This window comes from Thermobia domestica, chromosome 11 (assembly GCF_964235325.1).
Source record: "Thermobia domestica chromosome 11, izTheDome1.hap1.1, whole genome shotgun sequence".
NCBI classification, from domain to species: Eukaryota; Metazoa; Arthropoda; class Insecta; order Zygentoma; family Lepismatidae; genus Thermobia; species Thermobia domestica.
In genome coordinates, this window is record NC_137464.1 from 86,900,389 (window position 1) to 86,912,793 (window position 12,405).

The following is a 12,405-nucleotide window of genomic DNA, read 5'->3' on the forward strand; positions in this document are numbered from 1 at the left end:
ATATTTCAAAGATTGTTTAATTGCAGACCAGGGGCGTCATTTCAGACTTCGCTTGAGAGGGGCAAGAGCTCCACCGACCCAAGACTTTCACGTTTTGTACTAGTATATTAGTAGACAATCGATTAAAGTATATGAATTCCTCAAACTCTTGGGGGGGGACAATTGCCCCCTCCTGTCCCTCCTAAATGACGCCCCTGTTGCAGACAATACTTTAAATTATCGTTAAATATAAATTGCTAGAACTTAGAAATTATGATACAGACCCAATCAAAATTATACCTAATAACTAAAATAAAATTTCACTTTCTGATTGTCACGCGAAAATGGTTAGAATTGGCATTCAGTGTAGTTGCAAATCTATAATTGGCTACATGTGTAGTCGTGAATTAGGAGTGCAATAATTTGGATTTTGGTAGTAAATTACAACCTGCGATAAGTCGAAAATCGCTATAATCGATGTTTCCTTGTATATGATTGTATCTATAAAAAAAAATACATTTCACACTAAAATTACTTCTCAAAATCAAAGAGAATACGATCACTTGAGCTACCATATATCCTAATACTTTTTTAAATATAACCGATCACATGTAAATTGTCCTAATTTTATGAATTTCATTAATAATGTTGTTTGCCTTTTTTAAAGGACATACAAAAGTTTATGGATGAAGCTAAAGATGGAGTAATTTACTTCAGTATGGGATCTGCTCTTAGAGGAGATCAAATACCTCCAGAAACAAGGCAGATTTTCATAGATGTCTTCGCTGGGTTAAAGCAAAAAGTGATTTGGAAATTTGAATCAGATGAAATGCCCAATAAACCTAAAAATGTCATGACTGGAAAATGGCTACCTCAGTCAGATATATTAGGTAGGTATACAAAGAGTATCTATATTGTACTGTAATAATGACAACCACTTTCAAATACACTGGAAGAAAATGAAAAATTATTACCCGGAAGTAAGTGACGTTGAGACATAGTATTCGTGTGGGTAAATGGTAGAAAACTATACATGAGATAATCAAGAGTGCCTCGCTGTAGATGCAGTAAGAAAGAAAGTACAGACCATTAACCCACACGAGTTCTGAGCTCTGTGGGTCGAAATTCTGAGCTCACGGAACGAGTTCGTGATGTAACCGAAAATATTTGAGTATATTTACCATAATACTGTACGTCAAATTAGGAGCAAACGTTGGTGATATGTCAGGACGGTGTAGTTGAGCGTCAGTTCGTGCAGTTAAGGAGAATTAGGTGATCATTCCGCAGAGTGGATCCGTATATTAGCCTATATTGAATATAAGAGCACCCAGTATCATTACTAAATTAAAATCACTAATTTGTTCACTTTTACATATATTAAAATTTTTCATGTTGGTAGTAGGTATTAACTTGTAGTTACAAGCAAGATAAAAAATATTTATTTATTAAAATTTTTAGTTTTATTCTAAACTAGCATATATTACCCGCTTCGCCGAATTGAAATAAATAATTTAAATGCACACTGATATTGCTCATTTTGGATCATTTTAATGTATGTCATCCCTGCTCATCCCGTAAGTGTCAGGGCTGAAAATGGACTTAAACAGCATCAGAAGTGTCACTGTTCATTTCGGCGACCGCAAGAACTATAGATTCAACAGTGGTATCTGTCACTTTTGACCATATATATATATATATATATATATATATATATATATATATATATATATATATATATATATATATATATTCCCCATCCCCATGTTGCAGGCCATGGCATCGGAAGTGTCACCGTTCATCTCAGCGACCTCAAAAAATGTGGATTCAGCACTAATATCGGTAATTTTTTCGATGCTTTTTAAATATCTCTTTCTCTCCCTCCCCCTAGTTGGATTTAAACTGGATCGAAAGTACCACTGTCCATCTAAGGTATCCAAAAAACTATAAATTCGACACTGATAGTGGCCATTTTCGATCACTTTTATATATCTCTTTCTTCTCCTCCCCCAAGTGGCGGGGCTGATTTTAGATATAAACCGGATCGTAAATGTCACTGTTCATCTGAATGATCCCGAAAACTATGGATTAGACTCTAATATTGGTCATTTTCGATCATTATTATATATAGCTCCCCCTTCCCCTCCTCCTTGCTGCGACACACGGCATCAGAATTGTCGCTGTTAATCTCAGCTACTAAAACTATGGATTCGACACTAATATTAGTCATTTTTGATCATTTTTAAATGTTTATCTCCCTTCCCTACGTTGTACCCTCCCCTCCCCAACTATCAGGGCTGAACTAGGATTCAAAATAGCATCAGAAGTGCCACTGTTTCTCTCATCGACCCCGACAACTATGGATTAAACACTAATATAGGTCATTTTTGATCATTTTGAAATTTCTCTCCTCCTCCCCCTCTCGTACGTTGCGTCGTCAAACTGAATAGCCTAAAGCAATCCCTACCCCTAAACTCATGTATGTTGAAAATTTGATTGAGATCGGTCGGGTGGTTCAAGAGTGATGAAGTCACAAAGGCAGTCATTTTTATTTTTTTACACATATATCTCCCCCTCCCCCACCGCTACGTTGGCTTGTCAAAGTGAAACTATAAAAAAAAATCCTCCCAAGGCCCGATTCTCACATATATTGAAAATTTGATCGAGATTGGTTGGGTAGCTCAAAAGTTATTAGGTTCTATTAGTTTTTATTTATACGTCCCCCTCCCCTAGGATCTACCGTTAAAGTGAAATTGCAAATATGTTTTCAGATCCAAACCTCATATATCTTGAAAATTTGATTGAGATCGGTCGGATAGTTCAAGAGTTATTAAGTTACAAAAATAGTCACTTTCAGTCTTATTTAAATTGATTTTTATATATCTCCTCTCCCCCCCCCCCCTTCCATAGGTTGCACGGTAAAAGTGAAATGACGAAAACATCGCAGGTCCGAACCCTATCTATGTTGAAAGTTTGATCAAGATCGGTCTGGTGGTTCAAGAGTTATTAAGTTTACTTTATTTTTATAGATTTATCCCCTCCTCTCCCCCTCCCCTAAGTTATACTGTTAAAGTGATATGATAAAAACCACCTCATGTCCGAACCTCATCTATGTTATTTTTTTTAAAGATCGGTCTGGTGGTTTAAGTATGATGAAGTCACAAAAACAGCCACTTTTATTTTTACTTTTTTACATATATCTTCCCTCTCCCCCTCCCTTCCCACCCCTACCCTCCCGGGAAGTTGTTAAGTTTTATTTATTTTTGTATATCTGTCCCCTCCCCTCCCCTTCCCCTAAGTTCTACAGTCAAAGTGATATAATAAAAACCACCTCAAGTCTGAACTTCATCTATGTTGAAAATTTGGTTAAGATCGGTTGGGTGGTTTAAGCATGATGAAGTCACAGACAGTCACGTTTATGTTTACTTTTTTGACATATATATCTCCCCCTACCCCTCTCCTTTGATGTACTGTAAAAGTGAAATGAAGAAAGCATTCCAGGCCCAAATCTTATCTATGTTGAAAATTAGATTGAGATCGGTAGGGTGGTTCTAGAGTTATTAAGTTTTACTCATTTTCATATATTTCCCTTTCTCCCCTGCTCCTCCCCTAAAATCTACTGTCAAAATGAAATGATAAAAAACCTCCCAGGTTTGAACTTCATATATGTTGAAAATTTGATTGAGATCGATAGGGTGGTTCAAGAGTTTTTAAATTAACAAACATAGTCACTTTTATTTTTATATTTATTGATTTTTATATATTTACCCCTCCAACCCTCCCCTAAGTTGCTCGCTCAAAATAAAATGATAAAAATCATCTCAGTCCCAAACCTCATCTACATTGAAAATTTGATCAAGATCGGTCTGGTGGTTCAAGAGTTATTAAGTTTTATTTATTTTTTCTATATCCCCCTCCCCTAAGTTCTACTGTCAAAGTAAATAGGTAAAAACACTCCCAGGCCAGAATCGCATCTACGTTGGAAATTTGATCGAGATCGGTCGGGCGGTTCAAGAGATTAAGAGTCACGAACATAGTCACTTTCAATTTTATAATATAGATTAGGAGATCTACTTTCTGTAATCTTCATTAAGCCCCAGAGGAGAACCAATAAGATGACGAAGCGGGGATAAGACAAATTGTTTACTGGACGTCGCCCATCCACCATATTGATAGACTTCAAAGGTCTGTAGAGCCGCAATGAGGGGTATTCGGATATGGGTTTATAAGAAAACAAAAATATTTCCATTTGACATCATCTATATATAAAATTGCTACGTTTATGTTATGTTTGTCTACATCAATTCACTACCTGGTGTGTGTGTAAAGGGACATGTAAAACATGGTGAGGAATTGGAGAAGAAATTAGAATGATGTGCTATGTTGCAGCGCAGATCAGCTAGCAATATAATGAAATACTAACGAAAAACATTTAAATCTATTTAAATTGAAGAGTCATGCCCCTCCCCCCGCGCAAATAAAAAGTGAAACGACGCTACTGTTATGGTTCTGTAGTTATGTCATTTCTCTACCTATGAAGTTCTGCTAAATCAGCTATTTATGAAGCTCTAGTGAATAAATATCAAATGAGATTTTGGAAGAAAATAGATACAGAGACTCACTTTAATATTCGGCCACCACATTGTACTGGCATTTTATCTTATATTATGAACTACAGTAAAGTAGAGTGATAATATTGTTTATGCTATGTGAAACCTTTATATTTCCTGCAACTTTTTACAAAAATTAAACTATAAAATTTTAACTCTTACGTATAAAAATTAGAACATTTCTTCCCAAACACAAAAATTATAATCACTTTAATATTCGGCCACCACATAATATGGAACTTTCTTGTCGCCTTCTTCGATGCAAGAAAAAGGTTTTAATACCTAATTGGATACTCTTTATTGTGTACCACCTTCAAGTGATTTTGCATATTCCCAGTTATTTTTGCGGTACATTCAGCAGCAATATTGGCCCATTCTTCTGCTAACCTTCTCTCAAGTTCCTCCTTTGATGTTACCGCCACTTTCCGAACTTCATCCCACAAATTTTCAATGGGATTGAGGTCCGGACTTTGTGGTGGAGTTTCGATAGCTTTGGGGCAGTTGTACGAACGAAGCCAGTCACACACAACATCCGCTTTATGTTTTGGGTCGTTATCGTGATAAAATTTAAAAGTCTCGCTGTCACACGATAAAACAGAATTGGGGGATAAAACTAAATAATAACATGCAAAGTAGAATAAACAGATGGATAAAAGGTCTGTTATATTACATTAAATAAAATACAAACTTACATTAAATGAATTTAGTTAGCGATACATAAAAGAAAGGTTTGTAACGACTCGAATTTCGGGACGTTAGAAGTATTTATTCATAAAATACGATTATTAAGCATATAAACTATTTCAGGAACATTGTAATGAAATCAGTTGCCATGCTATACATGTTTAATATGATTTACCAATTAGATTAACGTGATAAGTTGATTAATTCTGCGTTGAAATATTTTGATACTATAACTATTTTAGAGATCTTCAGACGATCCCAGTAGCAAATGAAAGTCAAAAGTCTTCTTTTTTTATTTAAAAAAAGACGTTTATTATATCCACGCACTGTGCGTGTGTTTGTCACTAATCAAAGGTAATCTCTAGAAAAATGGAGATGTCATGTCAAGGGCGAACTGGAAGCTATACAAGTTTCTTACTTTCTTTTCTTTTCTTTCTTTCTTTCTTTCTTTTTTTTCTAAGCACACTGTTAACACACTCCTTTTGTTTGCCTTCGAGACATAGACTTTCTTTTTTAAAACAATGTGTTATTTGGTAGGCTGAAGCTAGTGTTGCCAGATTTTTTAGCGAGAAAGAAAAACGAAAGATTATTAGTGATATTCATATAGGATTTCGCATAGTAAAACGTACAACAAAAACATAAAATTTAGAAGGAAACGTAAAAACTGGCAACCCCAGCTGAAGGAGAAAGCTGTCTATGAAGAATTTTGAACTCATCTCAGCATAAAACTGAAACAAAAATTTGTTAATTGCTTCATCACAAACAACCAGTTGATAATGCTGCAAGAGCATTGCCAGTACGTACTTAAAAAGAATGGAGAGATGAGGCGGGAAGGATAGCTGTTAGTGTTCCTACACGTAAATCTTTTTATCCACACCTTCTTCTCTTTCTCGCAAATATTCGCAAAGTATCGTCTCTCTATGAATTATGGTTCCCGAAGTATGTTTCATTACATCTCCCGAAATCGGAACTATTTTTTGGCCAATATCTCGGGCACTGTAAGTTATAGAGAGATAATATTGGTGTTAATCAATACCTAAGAGGGTGGTAAACATTTTGATACCGATATTAACTGATGGCCACTAGCCAAATCAGTGGCCAGTTGTACAGTGGCCACAAATTACAATTTGGTAGGCTACCAAAATGTTCACCATCTTCTTAGGTATTGATCAACACTAGTAGGCCTATCATCTCTCTATAACTTACTATTCCCGAGATATGGCTCCTTAAATCTCCGGAAATCAGCCATTTTTGGCCAGTTTTGGAAATCAGCCATTTTTGGAACGGCAAGAGTAATGCGAAAAATTCCATCACTTTCTCAGATGGTTTTTGATGCTCTATCGAGTGGAGGGCTCAAAAGTGAAAAAATCGCAAATAACAGACACACAGACATAGAGAATTCCGTAACGATTTTTTAAAGTTCGTTGAAATTGCTATGTTTCTCACACAAAAGAATCAAATAATTTCACTTCCACGTATCAGAGATGAGTAAGTTTCAGAGTAAACGAACAGTTTATTAGAAGCAGTGTTTCTTCCAGACATATTTTTGGACCTCTGAGAGTGCACCACGGAGAGACCAAAATAATAGTCTATAATATAATAATCAATAGAATAGTACCAGCAGTGTCCTGCTGAAATACTAAGTGTGGCCCCCGGAACATTGTTCGGAAAGAAACGCTGCCACACTAAAATTACTTCCTGCTTACCATAGAATTCTTTCTGGATACTATCCAAGAACTTTAGTCCGTTCTATTTAAGACATTTTAGGATCTGATCGTAGCTATAGAGCTCAATTGATGAATGTTCCTGAACTGTTATATTGGCGGAATGGTTGCTCTTTCCTCTTTTCCTGTGTTTTTACTCATCCTTTTTATCACCTAATATCTCAATTCCGAACCATTTTCTCCTATCTTTAAGTTTCTATTTATATTTAGGCTGTTATTCTTCGATTGAACTTTCATAACGTGTCTGATGAAGGTGGTGTTATATTGCCGAAACTGTTATACAAAATTATTAATATATATACTAAGTGTTTTGGGCAGTTTTGTTTTACTAATACTGCTAAAACTTTATATTTTTGGATATAAACATATTTTATTGCTAGTTTTTTTTTTAATTTTTATGTTTATTTGTTAAAAATGTTTGCCATTTAATTAATATAATATAACTACGAAATCCGAAGTCAGTACTATCGAAATATAATTATTTCAAGATAAAAAATGTACTTACTACCTAATTATCTATAATTTGTTTTTAATTTTCAGCTCATCCTAATGTTCGTCTGTTCATTACCCATGGTGGACTCTTGGGCACAACAGAAGCCGTACATCGTGGAGTTCCATTAATAGGATTTCCCGTATTTGGTGACCAAGATCTAAATATCAACCGGGTAGCAAAATTGGGAGTTGCTATTCCTTTGGACATCAGAACAATCACAAGGGAGGAGCTGTCAAACGCTATCAAAGAAATTTTAGAAAATCCACAGTAAGTTTCATAACTTTTAATAATTTAAACTTGCTAACATCGAAATAATTACTAAGATATTAACATCTAAAAAGTTTCCCAAATTTTGAAAAAAGTACATCTACCCACAACAAGCTTATATCTTCATTTTGTCATTCTCTCCGATAGAAACAGTGTCGTGCCCGGGTGTCAGAGAAAAGCTCACTGACAATCTGATTTTAGAAGTGCGGACATAAGCTCACTTCAATACGAAACGTAATTTTATTATTACAGTATTATTAAATTAAATATTCCTCTTTCTCTTTCATGACTGGTTGATTGTTAAGTACAAACAGGCAATGATCTTTCAAATCAGACCCATAGCCAAGAATTGGCCAGGGGACTGAGCTTCTAAAACTAAAACTTGAAGAATGAATTTCAAATTATGAATGAATTTCGGAACTGCCTTCATTTATATTTCAAATAGTTTGGATCCGCAGTATATTCCATCCTTCATTAATAATTGTGGCGTTATGTAAGGGCAAAACTGCAATATATAATTTCTTCTTTCTACATCTCTCAAATTGTCTTCACCAAAAAGCTGAATGTTTATACGAATTTGCGAACAATTTTAGTTTTATTTATCTCTATACTCTACCCAATTGTAAATCAGACATATTTAGAGAAAGACATGAAAAAACCGAGCTTCATTTCTAAACAAAGTGGGTATCTTGTGAGCAAGGCTACCAAGATTACTATAATTGTCGCAATGTGTTCATTGGATCTAGTAATACTTCTATTGTGTGTGAGCAATTTCTTTTATAATAATACGTTGTACTGTAAAAATGTCCAACCTTTCCATATCCTGGGGCTTCGTCACCCTCCGAATTCTCCCCTCTAATGGAGTGACTTGGACGAAATCTTCTGGTTTAACTAAAACAAGAAATGTTTTGGCGGCATTTTCACGTTCCAAGAAAAGCTTGTGGTGGATTATAACACCGAAGTTAGCATATTACGGCTTAAAACACTAAATAATGAAGACTAATATTGATTTATAATATTTCATAATAAGAGATCTTCGCTGCAACCTGAGCTTATTCTTTTCGAGATTACAAATAATTCATGTGTAAAACAAGACTACAAAGAAAGGATATTTAAAGGCTTTTTACGTTATTTGACAGTGTTGCTATCACACTTGTTTTCATCTTTTTAGTTAATTTTTAAACTAGCAATTAACAATATCAACTTCCACCTCTAGTATATCTGAGTCTTACTCTGAAGTATGGGCGCCCGCAGGGAAGGGGGCAAGAGGGGGCAATTGCCCGGCCCCTGGATTTTTGAAAAAGGTTACCATTTATAGGCTCTTCTGATGACAAAAGTTTGAGTTTAATTACTTTCGGGAATCGATGACTGTTGCTTGTTTTATAAATCTCTGTTAATGGTGTAGTGTTCAGAATGGATATAAGACTGTTTTCTAGGAGACAAAAAGTTGAGAATAGCGTTGTCCGAATTCCAGAATCAAGCAAGTTCAAAGTACCAGAAAGAAAGCTAGTTCCTATATTATCTTCCATCTTTTTCTGCACAACACGTGATATACCTCTTCGAGGTGATAAACCAAACTCGGGCGTTTCCATGATGTGTTAGACTTTCATGTCGAGGCTGGAGACACTCTGCCTTATGCATGGGTCGTTTTGACGTATGATAAGGGTCATACTATAAGCCTGACTACTGCAGGAAACATATGTTAGGGTATAATCGAATTCTTTGGCATGGCACTAATCACGCGTCAGAATGACTCTGTATTAGGCCTATTGCATTCAAAGAATACACTGATGGACGATCAGCAATACTTCACAATGAATTAATTTGTTTGTGAAAAGGAATTTAAAATGTTTAGTTAAGGAAGCAAATAAAGGAAATCATTCTCAGTAATTGCTAATGAAAGTGTAGACATTTCTGGCGTAGAGCAGTTGTCAGTAGGAATTAGATATTTAGACTCAACTCTAAATCAACCCAAAATAGAAGAATTTCTTGGTCTTGTGACCAGGAGCGCCCGAAGAAAAGGCGAGCGCAAAGGATTCCGCAAAGGATGCGAAGTATGTCGCGGACGTTATGAGGGCAAAGTGAGGTGAGAGGATGTATGTGAAGTGTTCATGCTTGTACACATCTAATCTTAGTATCTTTGGATAGTCCATGTTGAGGGTCTGTTTGGGCCGCCTAACACCGCCCTTCTATCTCTTGTCGTTTTGTCAGAATTAGCCTTCAAAGTTCATTTTCCCACCCTTTTGGACGTCCGTAACTCTGTTAGGAGGCCGAGATGGACATTGTGTTACATAGACATTTTTACTTGTTTTCATCTGTAGAATCACCTCCCAAGCGTTGTAAACAACCTTTCTTTACACCCTATATATATATATATATGGGGGGGTGTTTTGCCCCACTCTTGGAAAAACTGCGGGCGCCCATGCTCTGAAGTGTTAGAAGTGAGATTTCTCGTTGTTGTGAACTTAAGAAAGCAGAAGAGCATTCAGCTCTTCGATGTTAATAGTGGCCAAAAGTACCCGCCATTACAAAATTTGAAAGCCAAAGTTGCGGAAAGGAATAGGTTTGATACCAGGCAGTCTTAGGTTTCGAGTTATGAATTTCACAACTGTCTTTGTGGAAGTAAGTTATTTATCAAATCTATCTTTTAAATTTGGAATAGTCATAATCTTGTTATTTACCATAGAAAGATATTGTGATCTCTCCCCCACCCTTGAAAGATGGATCATAACATCACCTAATCCTGTCATGATTGCGTGAAAATGTCACGTCTTGCTATTGGTTGTAAACTGTGAATTCTCTATCATTGTACAGAAAAACAAGAGAGAGAAAACACTCGTATATTTGTTTGACAATCGTATATTTGTATATTGTACCGTGTGTTTCTCAAATGTTCAAGTTCTACAAATTTAACTAACAAGTCATCAGTGTTATTCGTTCAGCTTCTGCGATGAAATTTCACACCACGAGGAATTTTTAGAAGGGTATTCAACCTCCTTGTAGCAGCTTCACTGGTTATTACTTAATTAATTGATTTTTGGGTGGTTAATGGAGGCGTCAGGAATTGCTATTTGTCCCTGTCACGATGAAGACTGAAACGATGCTATGTCGCCGAAAGTTTTTAAATCATAAAAATAAACATGTATCTGTCTTGGTGTTATTATTACTATTAATTAATTATTACTTTATAACACAATTGTATTATTTATAGTGAGCTTCTTATCAGGGAGCTTATGTCTACGGGCCATCGTACCCAGATCCTTTAAGAGGAGGTTTAAATCTCTGTGAACAGAATTCAAGCCTACCCACTTATTTATAACGGAAAATATTACTATATATATATATATATATATATATATATATATATATATATATTTCTGATTCTATTGTTAACAACTCAAACTTATTGTTACAGTGAACGTTAGGTACATCTTGTTTCCGAACTGAGAACTGTAAAGCAAATTTGAAGTTCTTCAATAACAAATAAACATGACGCATCAAACATTAATCCCCTTTACGAGAATATGGTAATATTTATTTTTATAATTGTCCAATAATAATAATAATAATAATAATAATAATAATAATAATAATAATAATAATAATAATAATAATAATAATAATCTAATCTCATCCCTCTATTAAAGTGGAAGTTCTGGCAACGCTATTGTCTAGAAGTACGAGAAATATTTCCAATAGTAATCTCTAAATTCTTTCGGAATTACATTTTGTGAGACTGAGAATTAAAGGCTATTGTCACCATAGTGAATGACCAATGATTCTATAGTAAGTAAATTATAGTATGTGACTCTTTCCTGGGAAGCGTTTGCAAGTCTCTGGTAAAATGTAAACTAGAAATTTCTATTTTATTTAAACTAGATATTAATTTTATACGATAGTTTTAGACAGGGTACAGGGCTGGAACACTCTTTTTTTTGGGGGGGGGAAGGCAAATATCTCCGACTGGACAGTTCCAGATTTACATCCACCCCCAAAATTATTCAAATCCCAAATGTTGCTGGTTTTTCTCTAACACACTAGGTAATATCATTCGTGTGATATTGAAAAAAAAAAAAATACCGCTTTTATTAGTCACCAATACTCAGCTAATATGAGTCTCTGTTGATCACTTTTGGTGAGTATGACATATCGACCTATTATTTAATTTTTCTCTGATATTTCAGCAAAAAGTAAGTGTATAAACATGACTATACTGTAAATTTTAACAGGGTGTCCTGGTATTTTAATCTGACGTTATGTCTATAACGTTTAAAATAATGTTATGTCTACACATGCATTTCCTTGTATAACTTCCGTGTCATGTAAAACTGTGTATGCAACAAATTGTAACAAAATGCAAAACCTTCCTACTTACTTATGCTGATGAATGTGTTTCTCTCAAACAGACATTTTTCTGCACACGTCGAGATTTTAAATTTGAAACATCATAGGTAGTACTTTTCCACGTTTCAGTACTATCTCTTCCATGGTATATAAAATGAGGACTTCCTATTTGCAGGCAGTTTAATCTCTAGTATAGTTACTTGTAAGTCGCAGACCAACACTAACCTTTTAAAGATAAGCAGCCGAGTCCGCAATGCTAACTCTAAACTGAACTTATCCTCTGGAAAGTACCACGCTCAATTACCAT

At 35.1% G+C, this 12,405-nt stretch overlaps 1 protein-coding gene across 2 annotated transcripts in view; it reads left to right on the forward strand.

Annotated features, from left to right (window-relative positions):
• The window catches only part of LOC145664252 (UDP-glycosyltransferase UGT5-like), a 34,648-nt gene that overhangs the window by 13,883 nt on the left and 8,360 nt on the right, over positions 1 to 12,405 (forward strand). For both annotated transcript variants that reach the window (XM_081730756.1, XM_081730757.1), the window contains exons 3-4: positions 647 to 869; positions 7,535 to 7,754. In XM_081730756.1, the coding sequence (XP_081586882.1) occupies positions 647 to 869; positions 7,535 to 7,754 (443 nt within the window). The remainder of the gene's footprint in view (positions 1 to 646; positions 870 to 7,534; positions 7,755 to 12,405) is intronic.